The following is a 27738-nucleotide window of genomic DNA, read 5'->3' on the forward strand; positions in this document are numbered from 1 at the left end:
GATTCAATTCTGACCTCCAATGCTGTCTGCGTGCAATTTGCTCACTCTTGCTGCGACCCCGTGGGTTTCCTCCAGGTGCTCCGGCTTCCTCCCACATCCCACGGACATCTGGGCCCTTGGACTAATTGCAGATTTCCCTTAGTGTTCAGTTGAGTGGTAGAATCTCAGGGGAATTGACGAGAATGGTGGGAGAATAAAATGTGGTTAATGTTGAGTGAGTGTAAATGGATGTTTGATGGGTGGCATGGTATCTATCAATGAGATGAAGGACATATTTGTGTGACACATCTCATCATGATTCTATTAATACCACTCAGGTAGAACTCCTGAGGGAAGAAGGAAGTGCTAACCAAAGCTAACAATGGCCTGTTTCCTTTATCATGTCACTTTTTTGCATATCTTTCATTCATTTCAATAGTCAATAGTCAATTTATTTGTCACATACACATAAATGTGCAGTGAAATGACAATCCACATCACCGTCTATATCTCTGGTTTTCCTTTCCCCTGGCTCTCAGTCTGAAGAAGGGTCTCGACCTGAAACGTCGCCTATTCCTTTTCTACAGAGATGCTGCCTGACCCACTGAGTTACTTCAGCTTTTTGTGTCTAAGAAAAAAAGTGCTCCTGTATTTTACACACCAAGATCTGACGACGACTCATTTGATGCATCAGTATGAGATGGCAATGGGTTCACTTCAGGTTCCTGATTAAAGAATGGCGACGGAGGAAGGAGGCACACACTTGTGGCACGCCATCAACAGCTATCACACCAGGTCAGCACCATAACCATATAACCATATAACAACTACAGCACAGAAACAGGCCCGTTCGGCCCTACCAGTCCACGCCGACCACTCTCTCTGACCTAGTCTCATCTACCTGCTTTCAGACCATAACCCTCCAATCCCCTCTCATCCATATACCTATCCAATTTACTCTTAAATAATAAAATCGAGCCTGCCTCCACCACTTCCACAGGAAGCCCATTCCATACAGCCACCACCCTCTGAGTAAAGAAGTTACCCCTCATGTTACCCCTAAACTTTTGTCCCTCAATTCTGAAGTTATGTCCCCTTGTTGGAATCTTCCCCACTCTCAAGGGGAAAAGCCTACCCACGTCAACTCTGTCCGTCCCTCTTAAAATTTTAAAAACGTCTATCAAGTCCCCCCTCAACCTTCTACGCTCCAAAGAATAAAGACCCAACCTGTTCAACCTCTCTCTGTAGCTTAAGTGCTGAAACCCAGGCAACATTCTAGTAAATCTCCTCTGTACCCTCTCCATTTTGTCGACATCCTTCCTATAATTTGGCGACCAGAACTGCACACCATACTCCAGATTCGGCCTCACCATCACACATACACCAGGGCTGACAGCTCAGGTATCGCTCAGCTACATTCCCACCACACCAGTGTGAAGTGTGCGTCATCCTCATGCACAGATGCACCTGGTTAATCTGGTCACACCTTTGTTAGAAAAAGTACACGCACACAATTCACTGGAAAAGGCCGAGCATATCAAACAGTTGAAAAGCCACTTTCTGACAGATTAATTGTACATTTTTGCTTCAAGGATGTTTTTGAGTGTTTGAAGTCACACCCGGCACATTCTTCTCGTCTGTAATGCCAAACATCAGGTTCAAAAATTATGTTTCAAGTCGAGTGCCAGAAAGTACGGAGAACAGGAATGAAGTGAAGGCCGACAGACACTGCTGTGTGATCTGACACCATCCTGGGAAGAGGTGACTTGAGAGTGAGATTCGAGTGGATGGAGGATGGGTGTATCAGGGTCAACCATGAGCTGTGATCAGCACACTTGCCTCTGGGCCAGAAGGTTGTTGGTTCAAGTCTCACCAGAAAGAGAACCAGGCCAATAACCTCAACAAGCTCGGCAACATCAGAAGTGACAACCTTCCTGCGAGATTTTAAACTGAATCCATGGTACCAATGTGAATGAGGTAAAGGGAGTTTATCTCAGTGTCCTGGCTAAAGAATCTCCCCGAATCAACTCCACTAAAGCAGATTATGTCTGACACCTCTCTCTCCTTTCTTGATCTCTCTGTCTCCATCACAGGGGACAGACTATCCACTGACATCTACCACAAACCTATTGACTCCCACAGTTATCTGGACTACACCCCCTCCCACTCTGCCTTTTTCAAAGGCACTATCCCCTACTCTCAAATCCTCCGTCTCCACCGTGTCTGCACTCAAGATGAAGCTTTCCATTCAAGGACATCCTCGATTAGTTTTCGTTTCCGTTTTTATTTTTAGTTTTAGAGATACAGCGTGGAAACAAGAACGTCGGTCCACCGAGTCCGTGCTGAAAAGTGATCACCCGTAGGCTAGTTCTATCCTACACACTGGGGGACAATTTACAGAAGCCAATGAACCTACAGACCCTCACATCTTTAGAATGTGGGAAGAAACCAGAGCCCCCAGAGAAACCCCGTGCGGTCACAGGGAGAATGTACGATCTCCATACAGACAGCACCTGGAATCAGGATCGAATCTGGGTCTCTGGCACGGTAAGTTAGCAACTCTACCGCTGCACCACTGTGAGATGTCCGCTTTCTTTAGTGAACATGGTTTTCTCCTTGCTTGCATAAAGGATCCCTCACTCATGTCTCCACTGCATCTCACAGTTATGCTCTCATTTCCCCTCCCCCCACCAGCCTTCGCATCAAACACAATTTCTCCAACATTTCTGCACTTCCAAAGTAATCCCACCACCAGTTACATCTTTCCCTTCCCCACCCCTTTCTGCCTTCCACAGAGACCGTACCCTCTGCAACTCCTTAGTTCACTCATCCCTTCCCATACAAATCATTCGCACACCCCAGGTACTTTCTCCTGCTACCGCATGAGATGTAACATCTGCCTGATACCTTCTCCCTCACATCCATCCAGGGACCGCAGCAGTCTTTCCAGGTGAGAAAGAGGTTCACGTGCACCTCCTCTAACTTCAGCTACTACCCCTGCTGTTGCCAATGTGGCCTCCTTTACAAAGGCGAGACCAAGCGTAGACTCAGCGACCGTTTTGCCAAACAGAGAAACCGGATTTTATTTCCCGGTTTTTATTTATTATATATAAATTAACATTCTTATAGCATAAAAGAGGGATAATCTAATTATGGTGTTTGAGATGATTAAAGGATTTGTTTGTGTACATAGAAAGAAAAACTGGAGGGAGCCAGAATAAGGGGTGTGATGGTAACAATTAACACTGCAGTCCTTAGGGCTGATGCCAGGGAAAAACTGAAAAGAATTGAGGCTGCAGTCATTCAAAACATCAAAGCTGCACAGTGGTGCAGCAGGTAGTGCTGCTTCCACATAGCTCCAGGAACCCAGCTTCAATTCCAACCTCCAGCACTGTTTGTGTGGAGTTTACTTGCTCTGCCCAAGGCTACGAGGTTTCACCCCAATTGTCACAGTCAGAGTTATACAGCACGGAAACAAATGCTTTGGCCCAACCCATCCGTGCCAACCAAAATGCTGACTGAGCTAATCACATTTGGCTGTGTTTGGCCCTTATCCCTCTAAACCTTTTCTATCCAACTACATGTCCAAATGTCTTAAATATCGGAATTCTACTAACCCCTACAGCCTTCTCTCCTGGATGCTGCCTGACCTGCTGAGTTACTCCAGTATTTTGTGATAACCTCTACAGCTACCTCTGGTAGTTCATTCGATATCCCCATCGTCCTACTGTATGAAAACTTTGCCCCTTGGGTCTTTTTAAATCTTTCGCCCCCTCACCTTAAATCCATGCCCTCTGGTTTTAGACTTCCCTGCCCTGAGAAAAAAAGATTGCGGCCATCCACCTTATCTGTGCCCCTCATGATTTATTACATCTCTATCAGGTCACTACACAGCCTCCTACACACCTGGAAAAAAAACCCAGCTTATCCTTATAACTTCATTATTATTTCTGCACTCTTTCCAGCTTAATGACATCCTTGAAATATCTCAGCAACCAGACCTAGGCATAATGCCTTAAGTGCGGTCTTACCAACGACTTGTACAATAGAACATATTAAGCAGATCCTGTAAACAGTGCCCTGACTGATAAAGACATGAGTGCCAAATGCTTTCCATAGCACACTGTCTCTCCGTGTCACTACTTTCATGGAACTATTGGGTGCTCCAATTTCGTCCCACACGCCAAAGAACCGCCGGGTGGCAGGAAAATCAGAGAGGAATTGATGAACATGTGAGGGAGAAGAGATTACAGTGAGATAAGTTGGGGAATCAGACTGGGATCTGAGAGGTGGCATAGACTCAATGGGCCAAATGGCCTCAGTCTATGCTGTAAGGAAATATGAGGAAAGGGATCATCTCAAATCTGATCATTGATTAAATTTGATTTGGTAAGCAGATATTGTTAAGAAAAATATCAGCTAAGATCATGGTATTTGGTAGGACAAGCTCCAGGGGCTGAATACATAGAAACATAGAAAATAGGTGCAGGAGTAGGTCATTCGGCCCTTCGAGCCTGCACCGCCATTCAATATGATCATGGCTGATCAAACCTTGTTCATTCCATTGTCTCTGCGAACATTTGACTGGAATATCTGCTTGGCATTCTGGATGAGAGGATGAAGCCTAAAGTTAAGGACCGAGATTTTCAGTGTGGTTTGGAAATAATTCTACAACCCAGCCATTTTAGAACTCTTCCAAGAGTGTCATTTAATAGTAGGTCCTGAATTGATGTTAATTTTAAGTATGACATTGAAAACTAAAGATATAAAATTACTTGGGATGAAGGCGGCGGAATGTCAATAGATCACATATCAACTGTGATTATATAGAATGGTGGAAGAGTCTCGAAAGGGTGAAGCGCCTACCCTTGTTCCTGTATCATTGAGTCATAGAATCAAACAGCATGGAAACAGGCCCTTCGGTTAAACACATCCATGCTGACCAAGATGCCTATCTAAACTAGTCCCATCTGCCTGGGTTTGACCCATATCCATCTAAAGCTTTCTCATCCATGTACCAGTCCAAATGTCTTTTGCATTTTGTTATCATATCTGCCTCAACCACTTCTTCTTGCAGTTTGTCCTAAATACACACCACCCTCTGCATGAAAATGTTGCCCCTCAACATCCAATTAAATCTTTCCCCATTACCTTAAATCTATGCACTTTAGTTCTTGATTCCTCGACTCTGGGAAAAGGATCTGTGCACTAACACTACCTATTCCCCTCCTGATTTTATAGACCTCTATAAGATCACCTCTCAGTCTCCTATGCTCCAAGGATATAGAGCTACCCAGCCCAACCTCCACTTATAACTCAGTCCCTCGTGTCCTGGCAACATCTTGGTAAATCTTCTCTGCACTCTTTCCAGCTTAATGGCATCTTTCCTGTAGCAGGGCGACCAAAACTGAACACAATACTCCATGTGTGGCCTCACCGCATTTTGTAAGTGCTGTTCTGAAGGCGGTAATTCAGTCATCCTAGGAAAACCAGCAGAGAAGCTGCAGAGATCGTTTAACAGGCAGCAAAAAGTTCCCTCAGTAGCTGTGAGCACATCTTATCTCTCACCAGATGCCAAGGTCACAAATCCACAGGAGAGGTTCCAACAGCTGGTCTCTGACCAAATGGATCATCAGTATTCAAGGCCAGCCACACTCCACAACATTCACATTTAGTGGACAGATAAGCAATGATCTATTAATAGACCATTTAGAAAACATAACCAGCCAGCACTGCTTAACCTTAGGTAGACCTCCAAAGTTTAAATCCACTTCACTGCATCCTAGTCCCCATTTCCTAACCTTGCATGTCAATGTTTTCTCATCCTTATTAAAACAGCCAAATAATGAGATCAGGGAATAGAAAGAGAGAATGCTGGAAATATTCAACAGATCTACATAGAGAAAAATAGATGCATAGAAAAATAGATCAATGGACAAATCTATGGAGAGTTGAACTTTTGTCTGACCTGCTGAACTTTTCTAACGTTTTTTTATCTTTATTTCGGTCTTTCAGCGTCTGCAGTTTTTTTTTTGCTTTTCAATTGATACATTCAATTGATAACATTCAAATTCTCATACAACATAAAAATAGGTCAATCAGCCTATTGCGTTGATGCCAATGTTCACTGCATTTCCATCAGTCCCACTCCCCCTCTTGTTCCCTGTAATTCTTTCTTCCAGCTTCCTCAAGTCCCTTTGATTCTCCTCCAACCTACTAACAGCAGGGGAACTTATAGTGGCCCATTAACCCACCGGCCCATTAACCCACCGGCCTATACCATTTTGGCTTGTGTCAGGGAACCGCAGCACCTGGGGGAAGTCCACTTGGTCACAGGGACAACGTGCAAACTCAATGTCAGAGATCAGGATCAAACCTGGGTCGCTAGAATGGTTGAGATAGCAGCACGATCTACTGAGCCTTGGGACGTTTACTCTGAAAGTCTCAAATAATGATTAAGCCTGTCACTGTTCACTGATGAGGCTCACACACGAAAATATAGCTCTTTGAAAGAGAAATGAATTCAACTGAAAGGAAAAGGTAAGCTACTCAATGTCTATATTTTATATGTCTATAGCCCTAAATGGACATTCCCCCCCCTACATCAAAAATCTTCTAACCCCCCTCTCTAACTCCAGGTCCCTCAGGTCAGCCGACTTGGGGCTACTCACTATCCCGCGGTCTCTACTCACTATCCCGCGGTCTAGGCTTAAGCTCAGGGGTGACCGCGCTTTTGTGGTTGCAGCTCCTAGACTGTGGAACAGCATCTCTCTCCCCATCAGAACTGCCCCCTCCATCGACTCCTTTAAGTCCAGGCTCAAAACCTATTTCTACTCCCTAGCGTCTGAGGCTCATTGAGGAGGCGCTGTGAACTGTTTGCGTGCTACTGTATGTTTCATTTTTTTTTCCTTAGTACCTAATCAGATGTACAGCACTTTGGTCAACGTGGGTTGTTTTTAAATGTGCTATACAAATAAAATTGACTTGACTTGACTTGACTTGACTATATTTTAGTCATTATGTGAAGTTACTGCAATATTTACTATTATGCTCTCAAATGGGAGGTTATCCTATCCAGTAGTCTAAAATCAAGCAACAATACTTGCATGCATTGCCATATATTGCCTACCTCTACTTGCCCTATAAGATTATTAAGGGGTTGGACACATTAGAGGCAGGAAACATGTTCCCAGTGTTGGGGAGTCCAGAACAAGGGGGCACAGTTTAAGAATAATGGGTAGGGCATTTAGAACTGAGATGAGGAAAAACTTTTTCAGTCAGAGAGTTATGAATCTGTGGAATTCTCTGCCTCAGTAGGCAGTGGAGGCCAATTCTCTGAATGCATTCAAGAGAGAGCTGGATAGAGCTCTTACGGATAGCGGAGTCAGGGGGTATGGGGAGCAGGCAGGAACGGGGTACTGATTGAGAATGATCAGCCATGATCACATTGAATGGCGGTGCTCGCTCAAAGGGCCGAATGGCCTCCTCCTGCACCTATTGTCTATTGTCTATTGCCCTTCAGCTGGTTGTGGGCTACTTCAGAGAGCAGTTCAGAGTCCATCACAAGGCAGTGGGTCTGGATTCACATTTCCAATGAGAGATTGGAAGTTGTTGGGGTTTTTTTTTGGGGGGGGGGGGACTTGATGCCCTTGAACATGAACCATTGAAAGACAGTGTGCAGGTTCCGCAAGCAATCGGGAAGGCAAGCAGCATGATGGCCTTTAGTCCAAGAATATTTGCTTACGAATGTAAAAATGTCTTACTGCATTTTATTATGGGATCCTGATGAGACTGGAGCTGGAATATTGTCTGTATGTTTGCCCAAGGTAACTAAGGAAGGATACACGAAAGAGAGTGTGCTGAAGATTCATCAAATTGCTTCTTGCAATGGTGGCTTTGTCATCCAAGGAGCGATTAAACAGATTGGGATCCTATTCCCTTGAGGTTAGAAAGTGAGAGATGAACTCATTGAAATGTACTTGTAATGGGGCTTGCATCGATAACTTGTCCGCAGTTTGGGGTGTTTAGCCACAGTCTCAAAATCAGGGGTTGAGTTGCAGCTAAATGTTAGGATCCCCAGAATTGGCATCCACCGTTGCTGGCCAGAATAGGGATTTGATTTTCCCTGCCTCTCGCTCAAAGCCATCGATGTTATTTACAGTCAGGCAGAACTCCAAAGTCAGCAAGAAACGGCAATAAACAAGGACTTCTGTCCAGGCAGTGCCCAGAACTGCAAGCAGCCAGGAGGCAAAATGTTATTTTATGGCAATCTGGGAGCGTTTTGATCACTGTTACTGAAATCAGTTTGGAAATCCATCATACGCCTCCGGATCGTTAGTCCAGACCTCCGCTGATGTTCATCAATGCAAGCACTGATGTCTTTATTGTGTTGAGCTATTCCAAGGCCATTCACTGCATTTGACTGAGTCACTTAAAGAGATAGAGTACAACCCCGATAATCTGCTGTCCAGCTACTCATGCTACCCAATGGTTCTGCATTGAGATCACTCTGTGATGTTGCCACCCTTCTCTACATCTTACCAGGGCCCCAGATCTCGCCCACCCCTTCAACTCACTGGGATCCCATTTCCTGCTCTGCCTCTCCACTCATCTGGGCTCCGGTTCCTTCTCTCCCTCTCCATTCACCAGGATCCCGGTTCCCACCCTCCCTCTCCACTCAACAGGACCCGGCTCCCGGTCTCCCTCGCCACGCATCTGGTTTCATTGATGCATCTTTCAATCTATCAAAATCAATCTCAGTGGCCTTCACCGAAAAAGTGTAAGAAAGATATTGAACACTGTCACTGGAGGCACAATTGTTTTGCCCACATGACAACAAACAGTGCAGTTAAAAATTATTTGTTTGAAATTCTTAAGAGAGATGATAAGATGCTGTTCAAGCATCATTATATCATCACTTGGTACTCTTTGAATAAACACTTATCTTTGAGAAGACTCTCTCCGCCAATCGTTCAAGTGCTAATCAACTACACTCGCTCAAGCATTGATACTTCACATCATTGCAAAGTATTAAAGCGCAGAGTTGAGTCACTGGCTCAGACGATTTCTGTCACCTGCAAAGCCAGCATTTATTGTGCAGTCCCACCTGCCCCATAGCAAGTGATGGTGAGCTGCCTTCTTCAACTGAGACAACTTTTCTGGTGAAGATGCTCCCACAGTGCTGTCAGCCGAGAAGAATACGGTCATCCCATTGTTTCTGTTTGCAGTGTTATTGGAACAATCTCTCTCCGCTAAAGTTGCATTGACAGGAGATTTAATGTTTGGTCTATTCACAACAAGCCAGAGTTTGTAGAGTGTGGGGGATCTGATCCTGACAGAGTCAAAGCCCTGACTGTGGTACCCAACATCAGATGATGCTTGTTTTGGGACATGGCCCTCAACTATCCCACAGAAATCTGGCTACACAAACACTGAGCCTGAGATAAGTGGGTCTTTTTCAGGTTGGAAGGAGGTAACCAATGGAGTGCCCCAGGATGTTCAGTTATTTATTATTTATATTAATAACCTGGAGGAGGAGGAGATGGGGCATAAGGTATTCTAGTTTGCTGTTGGTACAAATAGATAGGGGAGGGCTTATCGCTGGAATGTGCTTATTTGGACACTGCAGCTGGATATAAATAGGTTGAATGCGAGGGTGAAAATTGGCAACTGGAGTTTAATGTGAGAAAGACAAGGTCATGCACTGTGGTAAAAAGAATCTAAACATGGACTATTATCGAAATGATATTAGACGCCTCCCGAAAGGCCAAGGAGAAGCCGGGGCCAGAGCCCGAGCCTCACGAGCCGATGGAGCTCGCGACCGACTGAGCCTGGGTCTGTGGAGCCCGCGGCTGGGGCCTGGGTCTGTGGAGCCAGCGGCTGGGGCCTGGGTCTGTGGAGCCCGTGGCTGGGGCTTGGGTCTGTGGAGCCAGTAGCTGGGGCCTGGGTCTGTGGAGCCCGCGGCTGGGGCCTGGGTCGGCGGAGCCAGCGGCTGGGGCCTGGGTCTGTGGAGCCTGCGACCGACTGAGCCCGGGTCTGCAGAGCCCGCGGCTGGGGCCTGGGTCTGTGGAGCCCGCGGCTGGGGCCTGGGTCTGTGGAGCCAGTGGCTGGGGCCTGGGTCTGTGGAGCCCGCGGCTGGGGCCTGGGTCTGCGGAGCTAGTGGCTGGGGCCTGGGTCTGTGGAGCCAGCTGCTGGGGCCTGGGTCTGTGGAGCCAGCGGCTGGGGCCTGGGTCTGTGGAGCCCGCGGCTGGGGCCTGGGTCTGCGGAGCCAGTGGCTGGGGCCAGGGTCGACGGAGCCCGAGTCCGACTGAGCCTGGGTCGACCGAGCCCGCGGCTGGGGCCTGGGTCTGTGGAGCCAGCGGCTGGGGCCTGGGTCGACGGAGCCCGCGGCTGGGGCCTGGGTCTGCGGAGCCAGCGGCTGGGGCCTGGGTCGACGGAGCCCGCGGCTGGGGCCTGGGTCTGTGCAGCCCGTGGCTGGGGCCTGGGTCTGTGGAGCCAGCGGCTGGGGCCTGGGTCTGTGGAGCCCGCGGCTGGGGCCTGGGTCTGTGGAGCCCGTGGCTGGGGCCTGGGTCGACGGAGCCCGCGGCTGGGGCCTGGGTCTGTGGAGCCAGCTGCTGGGGCCTGGGTCTGTGGAGCCCGCGGCTGGGGCCTGGGTCTGTGGAGCCCGTGGCTGGGGCCTGGGTCTGTGGAGCCCGCGGCTGGGGCCTGGGTCTGTGGAGCCCGTGGCTGGGGCCTGGGTCTGTGGAGCCAGTGGCTGGGGCCTGTGTCTGTGGAGCCCGCGGCTGGGGCCTGGGTCTGTGGAGCCAGCGGCTGGGGCCTGGGTCTGTGGAGCCAGCGGCTGGGGCATGGATCAGCGCTACGGACAAGTCAGGAGGGGACCCGGCGGCGTTAGTGGAGAGGTCAGTGCGGCGGTCGATGAGGGCACCGACCAACGGATGAGGACGGACCACGTGTGGTGAGGTCGCTGCCGCCAAGGAAAGGAACAAAGCAGGCCACGTGGTGGAACTGCCGTGATGGAAGGGGAAGAACAATGGGGGATCCAGCTTGGGGGGACCCGCTGGGAGGAAGGAAACCTGGCACGGGATACTTTGTAACTTTGTTGGTGCCCTTTATGGGGCGACTATTGAATACCTTGGGTACGCAAGCAAAGACTTTCACTGTGACTTGCCACATGTGATAATAAAGTATTCATTCATTCCAATGGAGAAAGGTTGCGCATATGTGAAGTACAGAGGGACAGAGAAGTTCTTGGGCATGAATCACAAAGGATTAACAGGCAGATGCAGCCAATAATTGGGTTAGAAACATAGAAACAGAAAATATGTGCAGGAGTAGTTCATTCGGCCCTTCGAGCCAGCACCGCCATTCAATATGATCATGGATGATCATCCAAAATCAGTGCCCCGTTCCTGCTTTTTCCCCATATCCTTTGATTCCATTAGCCATTAGAGCTAAATCTAACTCTCTCTTGAAAACATCCAGTGATGTTTTAGTTTAGTGATGGATAGATGTTGTCACAATGGGCCCACATCTGCAGTACTGTGCATAATTTGTTCCCGATTCACACATCTCTGATATGAGAGGGTTATCGACCACATGCTGCTGAAGAAATTAGATCTCTATTAATTGGAGTATAGAAGAATGAAGGGTGATCTTATTGAAACATATAAAAACCTTGGAGGGTACGACAGGTTAGATGTCAAGGTGTTTCCACTGGTGAGATAACCATGAACAAGGGAACATAGTTACAGAATCAGGGGCGGTCATTTAAAACAGAGGTGCCAAGAAATCTCTCCAAGCAGAGGGTGGTGAAACGCTGGCAATTCCTACCTGAAAGGTTTTAGACATGCTGGATGACTGGAGGAATCGAGAGAGGAGATACTCATTTTTGAAAGATAGGTGAATTAAGGGCGATGGGGAACTGGCTGAGAAGAGAGGGGCAGATTAGTCGTAAGCAGGGTGACCTATTTCTGATCCCAATTGCTAGCTTTCTTGAGAAACGGGGAAGGTGTGAACTAAGAGTTGTGGAAGATAGACACAAAAAGCTGGAGTAACTCAGCGGGATAGGCAGCATCTCTGGAGAGAAGGAATGGGTGACGTTTCAGGTCGAGGCCCTCCTTCAGACTCAACCAAGAGTTGTCCTTGGCCTAGAGGGAGTGTTTTTCCCAGACTTGGTCACTACCTGCACTGGAGATACAAACCCATTTGCTACCGCCGTTCCCTCACACACATTTCTTCTCTCACAATGAAAGAAGCAGCCGAACGCAGTCGAAGTTAGCATCGGGATCCAGTGAATGCGTGGGTGCAGGCTGCTGAACAGTCCGAGGGGGAAGGGCTGAGCTGCAGGTCTCATCAAGGAGCACAGACCACCACCTTCCCGCACCCGAGGCTGACGGCTGTGCCCTCCATTTCCCGCACCTCTGCCACTCCGCTTCTTTGCCTGTCCGGGTGAACAGTTATACCTGAAGGTGTTTTACATTCCTTCAATAAACATTCAACCTGGCTGACAGACTGAGATGTAAATAACTTCGGGCCAGATCTGCATTAAACCTGAATGCAAAGGTCGACTAACTTGACTCCATCGATGGAATTTTTTGGAACCGTCCCAAATTTGTAGTTTGCTTATTTTTCGTTACACATGCCGTGTCCTGGCCAAGATTTGTCATAAAGCATGCACGGACTGATGCCCTGTGACCTGCCCAATGATCTGTGTCTCACGCTGGCTGAAAGATACAAGAGTCTGCTACGTTCACACAGCCACATTGGAGTGATATTGGAATGTTTACAGGATGCTTGCATAACTTGACTGGAAATGGTCACACAAATGCAAAAAGGCAGGCTACTTTAAAATGGCTGCCTCTTTTGAAGATGAAGGGGGTCATTTCAGGTGGTTTCTGTCTTTCTCGAGAATTAGAGAAATTAAAAAGGGATCAGTAGAAAAATGTTTGGGATGTCCCAAATATTGTAATGAAGAGTCCATGCAGTGCACTCACAGTTGTAATGTTGGAAATGCACCAGCCCCAAGTACAGGCACGATCCCTCTCCTTCAAAACAAAGTGGCACAGTGGCACAGCAGTAGAGTTGCTGCCTTACAGCGCCAGGGACCCGGATTGGATCCTGACTACTGGTGCTTGTCTGTATAGAGTTTGTACGTTCTCCGCGCGACCTGCGTGGGTTTTCTTTGGGATCTCCGGTTTCCTCCCACATTCCAAAGACCTACAGGTTTGTAGGTTAATTGGTTTGGTATAATTATAAATTGTCCTGTGTGTGTAGGATAGTGTTAGCGTGTGGGGATCGGTGGTCGGCACAGACTCGGTGGTCTTAAGGGCCTGTTACCACGCTGTATCTCTGAACTCTAAACTGTGGCATGCATCTTTTCACATCCACCCGAGGGACGCACCTCTGGCAGTGTATTGGTTTCCCAGTGCTGAACTGGACATGTCAACTGGATTATGTGCTCAGTTTTTAGAGCATAACCCTGTGACTAAGATGAAGACTGCAGTGTGCACAGAGTCTCGGCAGACAGCTCAACAAGAGAGCTGCTGGGATAACATGCAAATACTTGGCAATGTCCACAAAGCCACAGACTCTGCAGCGATGCCAAAAGAGAATTGTTTTCAGCCAATTCCTTCCTTCTCATTGCTTTTTAGAAATGTTTTATTGGCACATCATTGATTGAGCTGTACTTTGGATTCCCAGCCAAAGGCACAGTGCCAGCAGTAGCTTTATTCTTTGTTTTTCCACACATTATCTGATCACATGCAGATTGGGTGACGCTTTGCTGGAAATCCTCAGTTCAGTCTACATCCATTTTTATGAGTGGTTTGAACTTCTTTTCCAATTTAAACAGGATGCCACAGAACCATAGCTGTGTCCAGTGTGCAGGAAGGAACGTTTACACTAACGATAGACACAAAATGCTGGAATAACTCAGTGGGTCAGGCAGCATCTCTGGAGTAAAGGAATAGGTGACGTTTGGGGTCGAGAAGGGTCTCAACCCCAAACGTCATCTATTCCTTTTCTCCAGAGATGCTGACTGACCCACTGAGTTATTCCAGCATTTTGTGTCTTCCACAGCTGTGTCCACGTTAGATCAATCCAAGAGTAATCCAGCAACCTTACCTTTACCTGTCGCCCGACAATTTTTTTCCCATAGATACATATCCAATTATTTTGAACACTGTTACTGAAATTACCTCCACTTAAGACTCCTGATAACGTTCTTTAGATTCTTATGGCACACTGCATTTAGATTTTCTCTATTCCATTGTCAATGCATCCTCCCCCACTACCTTCTATTGTAATATGCAACTACCAAATGGCACACTCTCTTCATTTTCCATTCAAGTGTCCTCCCCATGTTACTCTGGACTGCCCTTCACTCACTCCCCTTCCTAACTCATCTACCCATGCTACTTTGGAGACAGAGACATAGACATAGAAAATAGGTGCAGGAGTAGGCCATTTGGCCCTTCGAGCCAGCACCGCCATTCAATGTGATCATGGCTGATCATCCACAATCAGTACCCCGTTCCTGCCTTCTCCCCATACCCCTTGATTCTGCTGGCCCTAAGAGCTCTATCTAGCTCTCTTTTGAATGCATCCAGTGACTCGGCCTCCACTGCCTTCTGAGGCAGAGAATTCCAAACATTCACAACTCTCTGGGTGGGGAGATGCAGCAACTGCCATTTTAAATCTAACCTTCCTGCTCTCAGGAAACAGCAACACTGGGAGATAACTTTTGTTGCAAAGCCTCCAGTCTGCAAGGATGTCTCCAAGCTCTTCATTTCGTGCCCCTGTTATTCCCTCCCACACTCTCATTCTGATCTCCCTGCCCATGGTCTAAAGCCCAACATGAGCCTGAATTACTGTACCTCTTCTTCTGACTGGAATCAGTGAATTCAACCACTTCAGTTCTGAAACCACTGTTCTTGATATCTTTCAGACAGACGAGGTTGGTATTATTTATTTTAACACTATTCATCCCTCCTTCGTTTTCCTGCCTGCTTTTCCCTTGGGATTACCTACCCAAGAGGGTCACAGAGGCTGGGTTACCCAGTGTATTCAAGACAGAGGATGATAGAGTTTAAGATATTAAAAGAGTCAAGGAATATGCAGTTAACGCAAGAAAGTGGTGGTGAATAGTATATCGTAATTGAATTGTAAAGCAGACACAAGGGCTTAAATAGCCACTCCTGCCTTTATTCCCAATGTTCTTACACCACAATCAAGGGGATATGTCATCCCTACATGTACCCTGACAAGTCCCAGAAGAATTTCACATATTTCAATGAGATCACTTCTCATTCTACTCAATGCCAAAGAGTACAGACCCAGACAGTATAATGTATCATAGAACTAAGCCCAGGAATCAATCTGGTGAACCATTGCTGCACTCCCTCAAGTGAAAATATTTGCCTCTTTAGCTAGAGAGACCTGTACATAACAATCCCAGTCAGAGTATCACTAGGGACCCAATATACTTCTAATATATAATCTAATCAGTCTGAAGAAGGGTCTCGACCCGAAACGTCGCCCATTCCTTCTCTCCTGAGATGCTGCCTGACCTGCTGAGTTACTCCAACATTTTGTGAATAAATACCTTCGATTTGTACCAGCATCTGCAGATATTTTCTTATACTTCTAATAAGATATCATTATATTGTCTTATTACAACTGGGTCTACATATATGGATCATAAAGTTAGTATTTCATAAAGTTAGATCATAACGATAAAATAACCAGAAAGGGCTCATGAAATGCTGGTTTTGGGGGCAATCATAGAATTGGTGCAGAAATGAGTTCTGGTTTCTGTCTGATAACAAGGTTGTGAATGGCCTGGCTCAGATCCATGGAGGGTGTTGCAATAAGCCCATGCATCAGGTAGACCACAGGGAAGGAATGCTTCCCTTAAAGTAAGCCGATGCGGAGGATTTCATGCCATGGGCACCTTTCTCTGGCTGCTGCCCCAGTGTGGGGGCATTCCATATATCATTGCCAGATATGGGCAGACATGTTCCTGGAGATTTAATTACAGGACCCAATGCCATCCGACAGCTTTCATCCCTGCCCCAGCTCCAATAATGCGATACCAAGTGCACAAAAATGCCCCAAGGAAGCTGAAACAAAGGTGCGCCTATTAATTTTTTGTACGGTTAACCAGTTATTCCTGGAGGCTCCCGGAGTTCTGATAGGTCTGCCTCCACGCTGTAGCGTGACAAACTCCAAGAGGCAGCGGCCCTTGTATTTCATACCCAATGGGTACCAGGACAGTGAGCACCATCAACAGCACTCCAGTCCCTCACACTGCACCACACTTAACTCCCTGAACACAACCTGACCGTCTGGGGAGAGTATGCAGGAACAGGCCCCAATCTACAGGCATTGCAGGTGGACAGGGTGCTGGGCTTTCATCAGTCAGGGTATTGAGTATAGACATTTGGATGTAATGTTAGAGCTATACAAGTGATTGGCGAGGCTGCACTTGGAGAATTGTGTTCAGTTTTGGTCATAAAGGATAGGAGTGGAATTAGGCAATTTGGCCCATCAAGTCTACTCTGCCAGTCAATCATGGCTGATCGATCTCTCCCTCCTAACCCCATTCTCGTGCCTTCTCCCCATAACCTCTGGCACCTGCAACGCTGCTGTAGGAAGGATGGTATTAAGCTGGAAAGAGTGCAGGGAAGATTTAACATGATATTGCGAGGACTCATGACATGAGCCATCAGGAGAGGTTGGGCAGACTAGGACTTTATTCATTGGAGCGTAGAAGGCTGAGGGTGATTTATTGAGGTGTATAAAATGATGAGGGGAATAGATGGGGTGAATGTACAGAGTATTTATCCAAGAGTAGGGACAATCGAGAACAAAAGGACATAGGTTTAAGATGAGAGAGGAAAGATTTGATAGGATTCTGAGGGGCAATGCTTCCATACTGAGGGTACTGAGTATATGGAATTAGTTCCCAGAGGTAGTGGTTGAGGCAGGCATAATAACAACATTTAAAAGTCATTTGGACAGGTACTTGGATGAGAAACCTTTTGAAGAATATGATTGAAACACAGACAATGGGACTAGCTTGGGCACATCCTGGTCTGCATAGATGAATTGGGCCGAAGGGCCTGTTTATATGCCATATGACTATGACTTTACTGTTGTCACTTCCCCCCACACCTCTCCCCTGCTCCTATTACCAGGTCCTCCGACCATTGGAGACACACTCTCTACGGTGAGAGGGTTTCCTTGCTAAAGACCTTTACAATGAGGTTTATTAACCTTTGTAACCTGGCAACGTTAGTGGAGAGGTCGGTGCGGCGGTCGATGTTGGCGCCGACCGATGGACGAGGACTGACACGGGGAGTGAAGACTCCGCTGCCGAGGGAAGGAACAATGGAGGACACGGCATGGGGGGACCGCCTTGGGGGTGGGGGAGCGGGGGGGGGGAGGGAGAACAAAGTGGGAACTGGTGTGGGTGGTGGGCGGGGGGGGGGGGGGGGGGGGAGTTTGTAACTTTGTAAGGGTCCTTATGGGCGACTATTTGCATACCTTGGGAAGGGACGCAAGCAAAGAATTTCACTGTGAGTTGTCACATGTGACAATAAAGTATTCAATTCAGGATTTATCTGGGACTTTGTCACTAGCACCTCCCTGCCCGCTGGGAAGCCACACCTGTGGGTTCTGCATCTTCAACCTGCCACTGATTGTGTGCTGAACAAAAGCAGAGCGACGTCACGTCTGACAGAAGCCATGGCATGTGGAGGCTCCTTGTGAGACAGCACAGCCTGAGGCAGCCCAGTACATTAACCGCACCTGACACTTACTTTGGTTTCCAGCCCGTGGACCTGCTGCTTTTGAATTGGTAACACTTACTGTTAAGTCCTCTTTTCAATTTCAATCAGATCACCGCAGGATCCTCATTGTACCTCAGCCCCCTTCCTTGCAAACACGTTATTGTGAGAATGTTGTATCTCTCCTACCACCTTACATCACATTGGTAAGTCATTTGTGACTCTGTAAATGTTCAGTGCAGAGAGAAAGGTTGTGGGTCCAAGTTTACCTAGAGAGACGTGCGCACAAAATTCTTGCCGGACATTTTCATTCACTGCTAAGGGGACTGGTGCATTGTCAGAAGTGCTCAAAACAAGCTGTTGGAGGGACTTAACGGGTCAGGCAGCGTCAACAGAGCTAGTTGACAGTTCAGGTCAAGACACTATATCAGGATTGAGATCACCTGAAAGATGTCAGAAGTACCATCTTTCAGGTGAGATGCAGAATGCACCATAGTGTTACTTTGGTATCTCGGTCAATCAATTTCTCTTTGTTGTGGGTTAATTGGTCGTTGCCACATTGCTCATGGGAGCCTGCTGTGCAATTAGCCTAAGTGCTTTCTTTGCCTCTTCCTTCCCTTCCCAAAACAAAGCACTTCAGCCAATCCTTCTCTGCCTTTCTCCCTCTGAAACAAATGTAGTGAAATGCATTATAAGGCACAGCTGAGGAAGGGTCTCGGCCCAAAACGTCACCCATTCCTCCTCTCCAGAGATGCTGCCTGTCCCGCTGAATTACTCCAGCTTTTTGTGTCTATCTTCGGTTTAAACCAGCATCTGCAGTTCCTTCCTACACGTAAGGCACAGCTTACCTGGCATTGTGTGGCTGAGCCACAGAGGCAAGCCAGAGTCACTAAATCATAACTTACAAAGGAAAGCCATTTACTCCATCATGTATTTGTCACCCCCACACACAATTATTCATTTCTCCAATTTCAAGTAACCCTTGCATTCCCTCTCTCTTCATCCCTCCCCCACCCCAGTCGTCCTGCTATTTTCACTGCTCGTATCCCTTCGTTATCACCTATTTCACGGCCAACAATGGACCATTGTGGGCTCCACCTTTCCTGCATCGTCGGTGCCAGCTCTGATTTGTTCTGTACCTTTTTATGCCACTAGGTCCCTCTCCCCTGCCTCTCAGCATGAAAATGGGTCTTGATCCAAAATATCACCTATTTTGTTTGCTCCAGAGATGCTGCCTGTCCTGTTGAGTTACTCCAGCAATTTGTGTCTACCCACTCACAATTAGTCTGACTCCCATAACACTTCCAATTGTTTTCCTCTTAGGCAGAAAAGCAAGACTTCCATTGTACCTGTACCTCACCATACTTGTGCACATGACAATAAACTCAACATGACCTGTCTCAGTTGCCTTTGGGAATTAGCACTCCATGTGTTTGTGATCTGAAGGACACTGGTGGAAAGGAAAAAGGAAAAAGGATTCAATTGGAGCTTTTTTGCGGGAATACGACGGACTCTTGGAAAGCAAATATAGTGCAGAGCTAGGAAAGCGGAGCCGGAGAGAGGGTGCACATTGGCTGGGATGGAGTGAAGCAGCTTGGGTGGTTCTTCCAAAGACCGTCCCTGGACCACTGGCCTGAATGACCCATGTGGTGCAATTCAGGCTTGACACATTCACGGCCCATTCCACGGGAAAGGGGACATTTTATCTTCTAACAAATAGTGTCACTGGCACTATTAACAGCCGAAAATCGTTGTGCAAGAGAATCATTATGATGCGAGTGGTTGAAAAATTATTTCATCACAAAGTCTTTGTCTATTTGAGATAATTGCTCCAATATGTGTGAGTGCTATTAACAAACGCTTCACCATTTCCTGCAGTGTCGTTATGGTGACTGTACCATGCCTGACCAGACAAGGCACTGTGACTGTGACCTCCACTGTACCTATAACCTCCACTGTGTCTGTAACCTCCAGTGTCTGTGACCTCCACTGTGTCTGTGACCTCCACTGTGTCTGTGACCCCCACTGTGTATGTGACCCCCACTGTGCCTGTGACCTCCACTGTGTCTGTGACCACTGTGTTTATGACCCCCACTGTGTCTATAACCACTGTGTCTGTGACCCCCACTGTGTCTGTGACCCCCCACTGTGTCTGTGACCCCCACTGTGTCTATAACCTCCACTGTGTCTGTGACCCCCACTGTCTGTAACCTCCACTGTATCTGTAACCTCCATTGTAACTGTGACCTCCACTGTGTCTGTCCTCCACTGTGTCTGTGACCCCCACTGTGACTATAACCTCCACTGTGTCTGTGAGCTCCATTTTGTAGTTTTGTGGCGGTCAGAATAGCAAGTTAGAGTAATTGTGAGAACAAAGTGCCTGGCCTGTAAGCAGAGGTTGAGGATGATTGATTCTTGCTTACTTGAGTTGGACAAATCAGAGGTAACTGCATCGGGACGGGAAGGTTTTAAGCAGAAGGGTACATGCTCGCAAGGTTGTTTCCTCAGGATGCAACTTCAAGAACTGGGGGAAGCAAGGAACTGCAGATGCTGGAGTCTGGGGCAAAACACAGAGTGCTGGAGGATCTCAGCTGGTCAGGCAGCAACTCTGGAGAACATGGGCTGGTAATATTTCAGACCTGAATTACACACAGACATTGAGCTCACTCAAACTTCTCAGGATCTCAAGACTAGTGGCCTCCCAAAGAAAAGTCAATTAGTCAGATGGCAGCAGAGAAGGAAGATGAAATTGCAATGCAGACTTTACTGGGAGGGCAGACACGACAGGAAGGGCAGATGTGGCCCAGAGGGCAGGCACGACAGGGAGGGCAGATGTGGCCCAGAGGGCAGACAGAGCCAAGAGGACAGACATAGCCGGGAGAGCAGACACCACTGGCGGAGCAGATGCCACCAGGAAGGCCAATTAGCAAATTTCAACTACTGGCTGGAATCCATTCTTTACAGCGGGGAGCCAGCCTTTTTCAGGAACCAGTCTTCAACATCAGGTTCCCTGTAAATGATTTACAAACCGATAAAGAATTTCCAAAAATCAAACAATGGTCACTCATATCGTGAAAAGGTGGGAGAGAGTGCCAACTCAGCGTTAATTAATTTTCTTCAGTTCAAGTGTGTGACCTTCTTTCCTATTGTGTGCTTTTCTCTTAATAGGGTTGTCCACTTGTAATGTGGTTCTGAACCTGTCTTTTGCTGTATCGTTGCTAAGGACTGCCTCACACTGCTCAACCCCCATAATGCAATGTGTTTGTTCACATGTGCTGTCCTGGCAGCACCGTGCTCCAGGGAAACCAGTCTATCATTAGTTTGGAAGGAAGCATTACCCGGAAGTTCACCAACTTGTGTTTCAACACGGATGAACTGACCAGTCGGGAATGCTGAAAATCAGGGCAAGGGCAGCCATTTTAATTCAAGCCTAACTCTCCAATTGGAAACAAAAATTCATTCGCGAAGGCTAAGTGTGGCCAAGGTTGGCCTCTGAACTGCACTCCATTTCCTTTCCTGGGGCAAAGTGGGGCAAGGGACAGAGCTCTCTGATTGGCTTCGGAACTATAATGCTGGAGTGTGTAGATGGGTGGGGAGTTGATTACCCACCAGGGTGTTCCCAGGGTGAAGATTGTTGTGACATTGTGGCAAGAGAGACTGAGGAACTGAGGGGCAAAGATGCAGCTTAATTTGACACTGGCCTTCAGTGAGATTGGCTCTGTTCTTGGTTCTTGGTTCTTGGTCCTCCAAAATATTCCAAATGGAATTTAAACTGGAGGTTAGGCCATGGCTTTTATGCCACAGTGGAGAAAATATAAGGTGGAGACAAATTCCTATGAGGCTTGCAAAACACCATATGGTTGCAAACAATCCAGTTTTTTAAGGCCCTCATTGCACATTGGTGGAGTTGGTGCCTCACAGCTCCTGACACTTGGATTCAATCCTGACCTTCCAAGCTATCTGTGTGGAGTTTGCACATTCTCCCTTGAACACATGGGTTTCCTCTGGGCACTCCAGTTTCCTCCAACATCCCAAAGACGTGTGGGTTGGTAGGTTAATTGTTTACTGGAAATTGCCCCGAACATGCAGAGGAGCGGTGGAATCTGGGAGGAGATGATGTAATGATTTCCAATAGTTAGTTTGCCATGAACAGTTCCCTATTAGGTCTAAAGTTTAGATTCATTTCAAGAGACGTTTGTTGGAGGTAATTTGTGACATTGTGGCAAGAGAGATTGAGGAATGTGTTGGGGCAAAGATGTACCTTGTTTGACACTAGTCACCAGTGAGAATGGTTCTGTTGTACCCTATTGGTTAGATCATGGCTTCTATGCCAAAGTTTGGAAAACACAAGATGGTGACAAATTCCTACAAGATACCTAATTTAAAGAGGGCATGTGGTGTGTGTTAGACATAGACAGAGACATAGAAAATAGGTGCAGGAGGAGGCCATTTGGCCCTTCGAGCCAGCACCTCCATTCATTGTGATCATGGCTGATCATCTACAATCATTAACCTGTGCCTGCCTTCTCCCCATATCCCTTGATTCCACGAGCCCCTAGAGCTCTATCTAATTCTCTTTTAAATTCATCCAGTGAAATGGCCTCCACTGCCTTCTGTGGCAGAGAATTCCACAAATTCACAACTCTCTGGGTGAAAAAGTTTCTTCTCACCTCAGTTTTAAATGGCCTCCCCTTTATTCTTAGACTGTGTTAGAATGTGTGTGTGCTGAGTTGCATGTGCATGTGTTTGTGCACTTATGTGGATGAATTCATTGCCCTGTGTTTGCAGAGTGCCTATGTACAGGGTATCATGGAGTTATACACCACGGAAACAGGCCTTTTGGCCCAACTCATCCATGCCAACCAATATATCTATCCAAGCTAGTCTCATAGGCCTGTGCCTGACCCATACCCCTCTAAATATTTTTGCTCTCTGTACCTGTCCAAATGTATTTTAAAAAATTGTAATTATACCCACCTCTACCACTTCCTCTGGCAGTTCCTTCCACTTACCCCCCCCCCTTGTGAAAAAGTTGCCCCTCAGGTCCCTTTAAAACTTACCTTGAACATGCCTCCTTTTTTTAGATTCTGGCCTGAGAAAAAAAACTGTGACCATTCACATTATCTATGCCCTATTGATTTTATATACCTCAGCATTTTACACTCCAGAGGAAAATGCCCCAGCCTATCCAGACTCTCTTTATAACTCAAGGTCCATAGTCCTGTTGAGAAACGTGTGAATCCTATCTTTTCTGCATATTCTCCAGTTTAATAAAATCTTTGCTCATGCTTGACCACCAGAATTATAATTACACACTGTGTGTGTGTGTGTGTGTGTGTGTGTGTGTGTGTGTGTGTGTGTGTGTGTGTGTGTGTGTGTGTGTGTGTGTGTGTGTGTGTGTGTGTGTGTGTGTGTGTGTGTGTGTATACGTGTGTCTCTGTATTGTGTGAGTATTGTGTGTAATTTAGATCTGTAATGCTTGTTGTTTAGAAGAATGAGGGGTGACCTTATTTAAACAGATAAGATCTGGGGTGCAGGTACTGACAGGGCACATGTAAATTAAACTAAACTAGTGGGAGATTCACGAGTAACGGGAAATAGTTCCAAGGTAAGGGTCATTTAAAACTGAAGTGCCAGAACATGAAAAATAAGGTGGAGATGGATAAATATTTTAAAAAGAATTGAGGATTATCAGGAGATGGCAATGAAAAGTTGAGGCCGGCCTGGACCAGCCGTGATCATAGTGAATGACGGGGGTGGGGGGGGGGGGGGGAGGGGGCTGGAGGGTCCAAGTAAACGACTGCTGCTCCTATTATTTGTTGTCTTCTTGTGAGAACGTGCACAAGGTTGTGTGTGCGTGTGTGTGTATGCATGTGTGTACAGAGTGCAATGTGTGCAGTGCGTTTGTGTTTGCAAGCAGAGTGCGTGGTGTGCTTGTATTTGTGCAGGATGTCTTTGCATGCAGAGTTTGTGTGTGTGCATGTGCTAGTCTTTCTGTTTGTGGGTCTGTGCGTTTGCGTATATGTGCCTTTCTTTTTTATGTGTGCATATTTGCCTGTGTCAGTGTGTCTGTATCTGTAGGTATGTGTGTGTGTGTATATATTTGTGTGTCTATGCATGTTTGTCTGTTTATATCTGTGTGTGTCTATGTGCATGTTTGTATGTGTGCGTATATATATGTAGGTATGTGTGTGTGTGTATATATTTGTGTCTATGCCATTTGGTTGTTTATGTGTGTATGTGTGTGTGTGTGTGTGTGTGTGTGTGTGTGTGTGTGTGTGTGTGTGTGTGTGTGTGTGTGTGTGTGTGTGTGTGTGTGTGTGTGTGTGTCCCCAGCTGTGAGTGTGTGTGCAAGTGTGTATGTGTGTGGTGTGTGTCCGTACATGTGTGTTGGACGTGAGTGGGACGTGTGTGTACTCACCGGGTAGGGGTAGAGGGTCACACCGTTTGACCTGGACACGGACCAGGTTCCCTCCAGGTACTGGTGAGCCTGGATGGCGACGGTGCTGAGGATGTTGCCGTTGCTGGGGCTGGTGGGCATGTGCAGCCCCACCTTGGTGCCGGGGTGAGCGGACATGATGCCCTTCCTCTCCGCCTCTCCGCCGACACCCAGTGAGTTGGGCTTGCCCGGGTGCTTGTTGCTGAGGAAGCCGGCGTAGGTGGTGGCGGAGGCGTACGTGGCGGGGACGAAGGCCCAGTCGCGGAGGGGCGGCAGCGTGCCGACATTGCGCGAGCCCACCAGTGAGGGGATGTTGGAGAGCGGTGGCGGGGGGGAGCCGGGCGACGGGTCAAACGGCTCCAGGGAGGCTGCCTGCTCCAACGTCTGCACCATCTGAAGGGCCTCCTGCTTTAGCTGGTTCAGGTGGGTGGCACAGATGTCGCACCTGTTGTCCCGCTCGTTCCAGGCCTTGCGGATGGTGTTGGGCACCTGCAGCTTGTCGTGGATCAGTGCCGAGAGAGCCGGGTCCTGTGGGCAGAGACAACCGGTCATTACTTCAGCAGACGAGGCCCCCACCTCCCACCAGCACCGCCCAGACATCCTCTTTAGACACCAACAATTCTAATGCCAGCATCAGCAACTCCCACTCCCGTCATTCCCTCTTCTCCCCTCTCCCGTCGGGCAGAAGATATGACGATTTGAAAGCACATTCCAAAAGAATCAGGAACTAAGTGCTGGAGTAACTCAGCGGGTCAGGCAGCATCTCTAGAGAACGTGGATAGATGATGTTTTGGGTTGGCTTCTTTAGACTGCTTTAGGTCTTCTTTAGACCTGAACAAGGGTCCTGACCCAAAACGTGACCTATCTATTTTCTCCAGAGATGCTGCCTAACCCGCTGAGTTACTCCAGCACTTTGCGTCTATCTTTGGCATAAACCAGCATCTGCAGTTCCTTCTTATTAGATTCAGGAACAGCTTCTTACCCGCTGTAATCAGACTATTGAATGGCCCTGCCATAAGGTAAAGGTGGAGTCCTCATCTCCAAACCTCCTCATTTGGGACCATTAGTCGCTTCTTCAGATTTTCCAGCAGGTTGGATCGATGCCACTAGCACAATTAACCAAAGAAGGAGCATTGAGGAAAACTTCCTGATTGACATTCAACCTGATTACCAGTGGGTCAGAGCTTCCCACAAATCATCAACGTGAAACAATTCCAGCATTGAACCAGAGCTCTCCCCCGCACAACGTTACTCAAAAAGGTATTAATTTTTCAATGAATACACCACACACTCTGAGGGAATTGAATGGATGTGATCATGTAGAGGTTGCCGCACACAGGGGCTTCTGCCCAAACTTATTTGTTGTTAACTCATGGCATGTGGACATTACTGGCAACGTCAGAAACAAAACAGCAGAAGATGCTAGAATCACGCAAGCCTGGCGGCATTTGTGGACAGAGAAACAGTCAGGACTTTGGGTCTGTGATCCTTCTTCAGAACTGGGAAAGAAAGAACTGGCAAGTGGGTTTTCAGCAGGAGAGGTGGGGGGGAGGGGGATGTGGAGAACCATGCCAGCAATGTCCAACATGTGTAGGCATTGCCTATCCTAGAACTGATGAACTCATTACCAGCCAACAACAATGGAGGATCTGAAGTCATTTACACCCCAGACCCTATGGGGATGGTAGATTTCCTTCCTTGAAAAAAAATGAGTTCCTCAGCTCCCTTGGTGTCTCTTGAATTCATATCTCTGGCTCAATGTTCTAGAACACTATTAGCAAAGAATTTCACTGTGACTTGCCACATGTAACAATAAAGTATTCACACTATAGTATTCATTCATTCATTCATTCATTCATTCATATTAACTCTGCCATCTTCAACAGCTCCTTGTGAAACAACAGTAGAACTGTGCAAGGAGGAATCCAATTCTAATGTTAGGTCAACAACCTGAATCTTAACTCTCCTCCTGCCACGTGAGCATCTTCACCGATTCCTCTCTAATCTAGGCAGCACCCTGGTGAACCTGTGTGGGAAAGAACTGCAGATGCTGGTTTAAATCGAAGGTAGACACAAAATGCTGGAGTAACTCAGCCAGACAGGCAGCATCTCTGGATTAGTCTAAAGAAGGGTCTCTACCTGAAACATCACCCATTCCTTCTCTCCAGAGATGCTGCCTTTCTTGTCCACCCTGGTGAATAGGGTTGCCAACTGTCCCGTATTAGGCGGGACAACCCGTAATTTGGGCTAAATGGGTTTGTCCCATATTAGGCCCAGGGGGCGTTGTAGGCCCGGACGCTGTAGGCCCGGACGCTGTAGGCCCGGACGCTGTAGGCCCGGACGCTGTAGGCCCGGACACTGTAGGCCCGGACACTGTAGGTCCGGACAGTGTAGGTCCGGACAGTGTAGGTCCGGAGGCCCGGGTGCCGCCTAACGGAGGTTGTGTAGCAACCCGTCTCCCGGCCCGGGTGGCTGCCATTGGTGGAGCGGGAGCACGTGGCCGCTGGCTGGGTGAGGTCACGTGGGACACGGGGCAGTGACGTCACCTTGTCCCTTATTTGGGAGTGAGATAGTTGGGACCCCTGCTGGTGAACCTCTTTTGCACTCTCTTCAAAGGTTCCACATCCTTTCCATAGAGCAGTGCAGGTCTGGTCAGCGACACCCACGTTGTGCGAATGGATCTAATTAGAGGCAAAAGTGGAAGGATAATCTGGGTGCGCACTACTTCGTAACTATAGCCTGGAGGTCAGGAACCTTGAGAGACAGGTAATCAGGCCCCGCTGTGAGGGCCTCGTAAACCCAGACAATTACCGTCTGGGGCAGCGAGAGCTGGCTGCTGCTGCTGCAGACTGTGCTCCCTTTATAGTTCCTGTGCCCTCAGCAGCGCTCTGCCTGCCACAAGCACCTGGAATTAATTCACTAGCAGGGACTAAATAAGCCTGGACATTGGAAGAACGAGAGGTGATCTCGCTGTAAGACGTAAGGTTCAGAGAGGGATGGGGCAGGCTACACGCAGAAAGGGTTGTTGGCCTGGTTAGAGAAACAAGGCTTGTCCCCAAAGACATGAAAAATAGCAGGAGGAGGCAATTCAGCCCTTCCAGCCTATGCCATCATTCAATGTGATCACACCTTATCTCTATACCATCTTCCTGCTCCCTCCCCAAACCTCACCCTTGATGCCTTTTTGAGTCTAAATATATTTATCTTAAATGTGCTCAGTGATTCTGCCTCCCTCACTTTCTATGGTACAGGATCTCACAAGTCAATAATGATGAATCTCCCCTCACCTCAGTCCTGAACATCATTAATTCATTGGGAGATACGGCAAGGAAACAGGCCCTTTGGTCCACTGAGTCCGCACTGAATACCCACTAACACTAATCCTATGTTAATCCCATTTTTATTCTCCGCCTATTCACATCAACTCCACACTGATTCTACCCCTCACCCACCCACACACTAGGGGCATTTTACAGCAACATGCCTTTGGGATGTGGGAGAAAGTCAGAGCTTTCCAGGAGAAATTCCTGCAGT

General features: G+C 47.6%; 1 protein-coding gene across 2 annotated transcripts in view; it reads right to left on the minus strand.

Annotated features, from left to right (window-relative positions):
* The window catches only part of kif26ba (kinesin family member 26Ba), a 238953-nt gene that overhangs the window by 141818 nt on the left and 69397 nt on the right, over nucleotides 1–27738 (minus strand). For both annotated transcript variants that reach the window (XM_078405375.1, XM_078405374.1), the window contains one exon: nucleotides 24187–24732. In XM_078405375.1, coding sequence (XP_078261501.1) covers nucleotides 24187–24732 — 546 coding nt within the window. The remainder of the gene's footprint in view (nucleotides 1–24186; nucleotides 24733–27738) is intronic.

The sequence above is a fragment of the Rhinoraja longicauda genome, chromosome 9, assembly GCF_053455715.1.
Source record: "Rhinoraja longicauda isolate Sanriku21f chromosome 9, sRhiLon1.1, whole genome shotgun sequence".
Taxonomy (NCBI): Eukaryota; Metazoa; Chordata; class Chondrichthyes; order Rajiformes; family Arhynchobatidae; genus Rhinoraja; species Rhinoraja longicauda.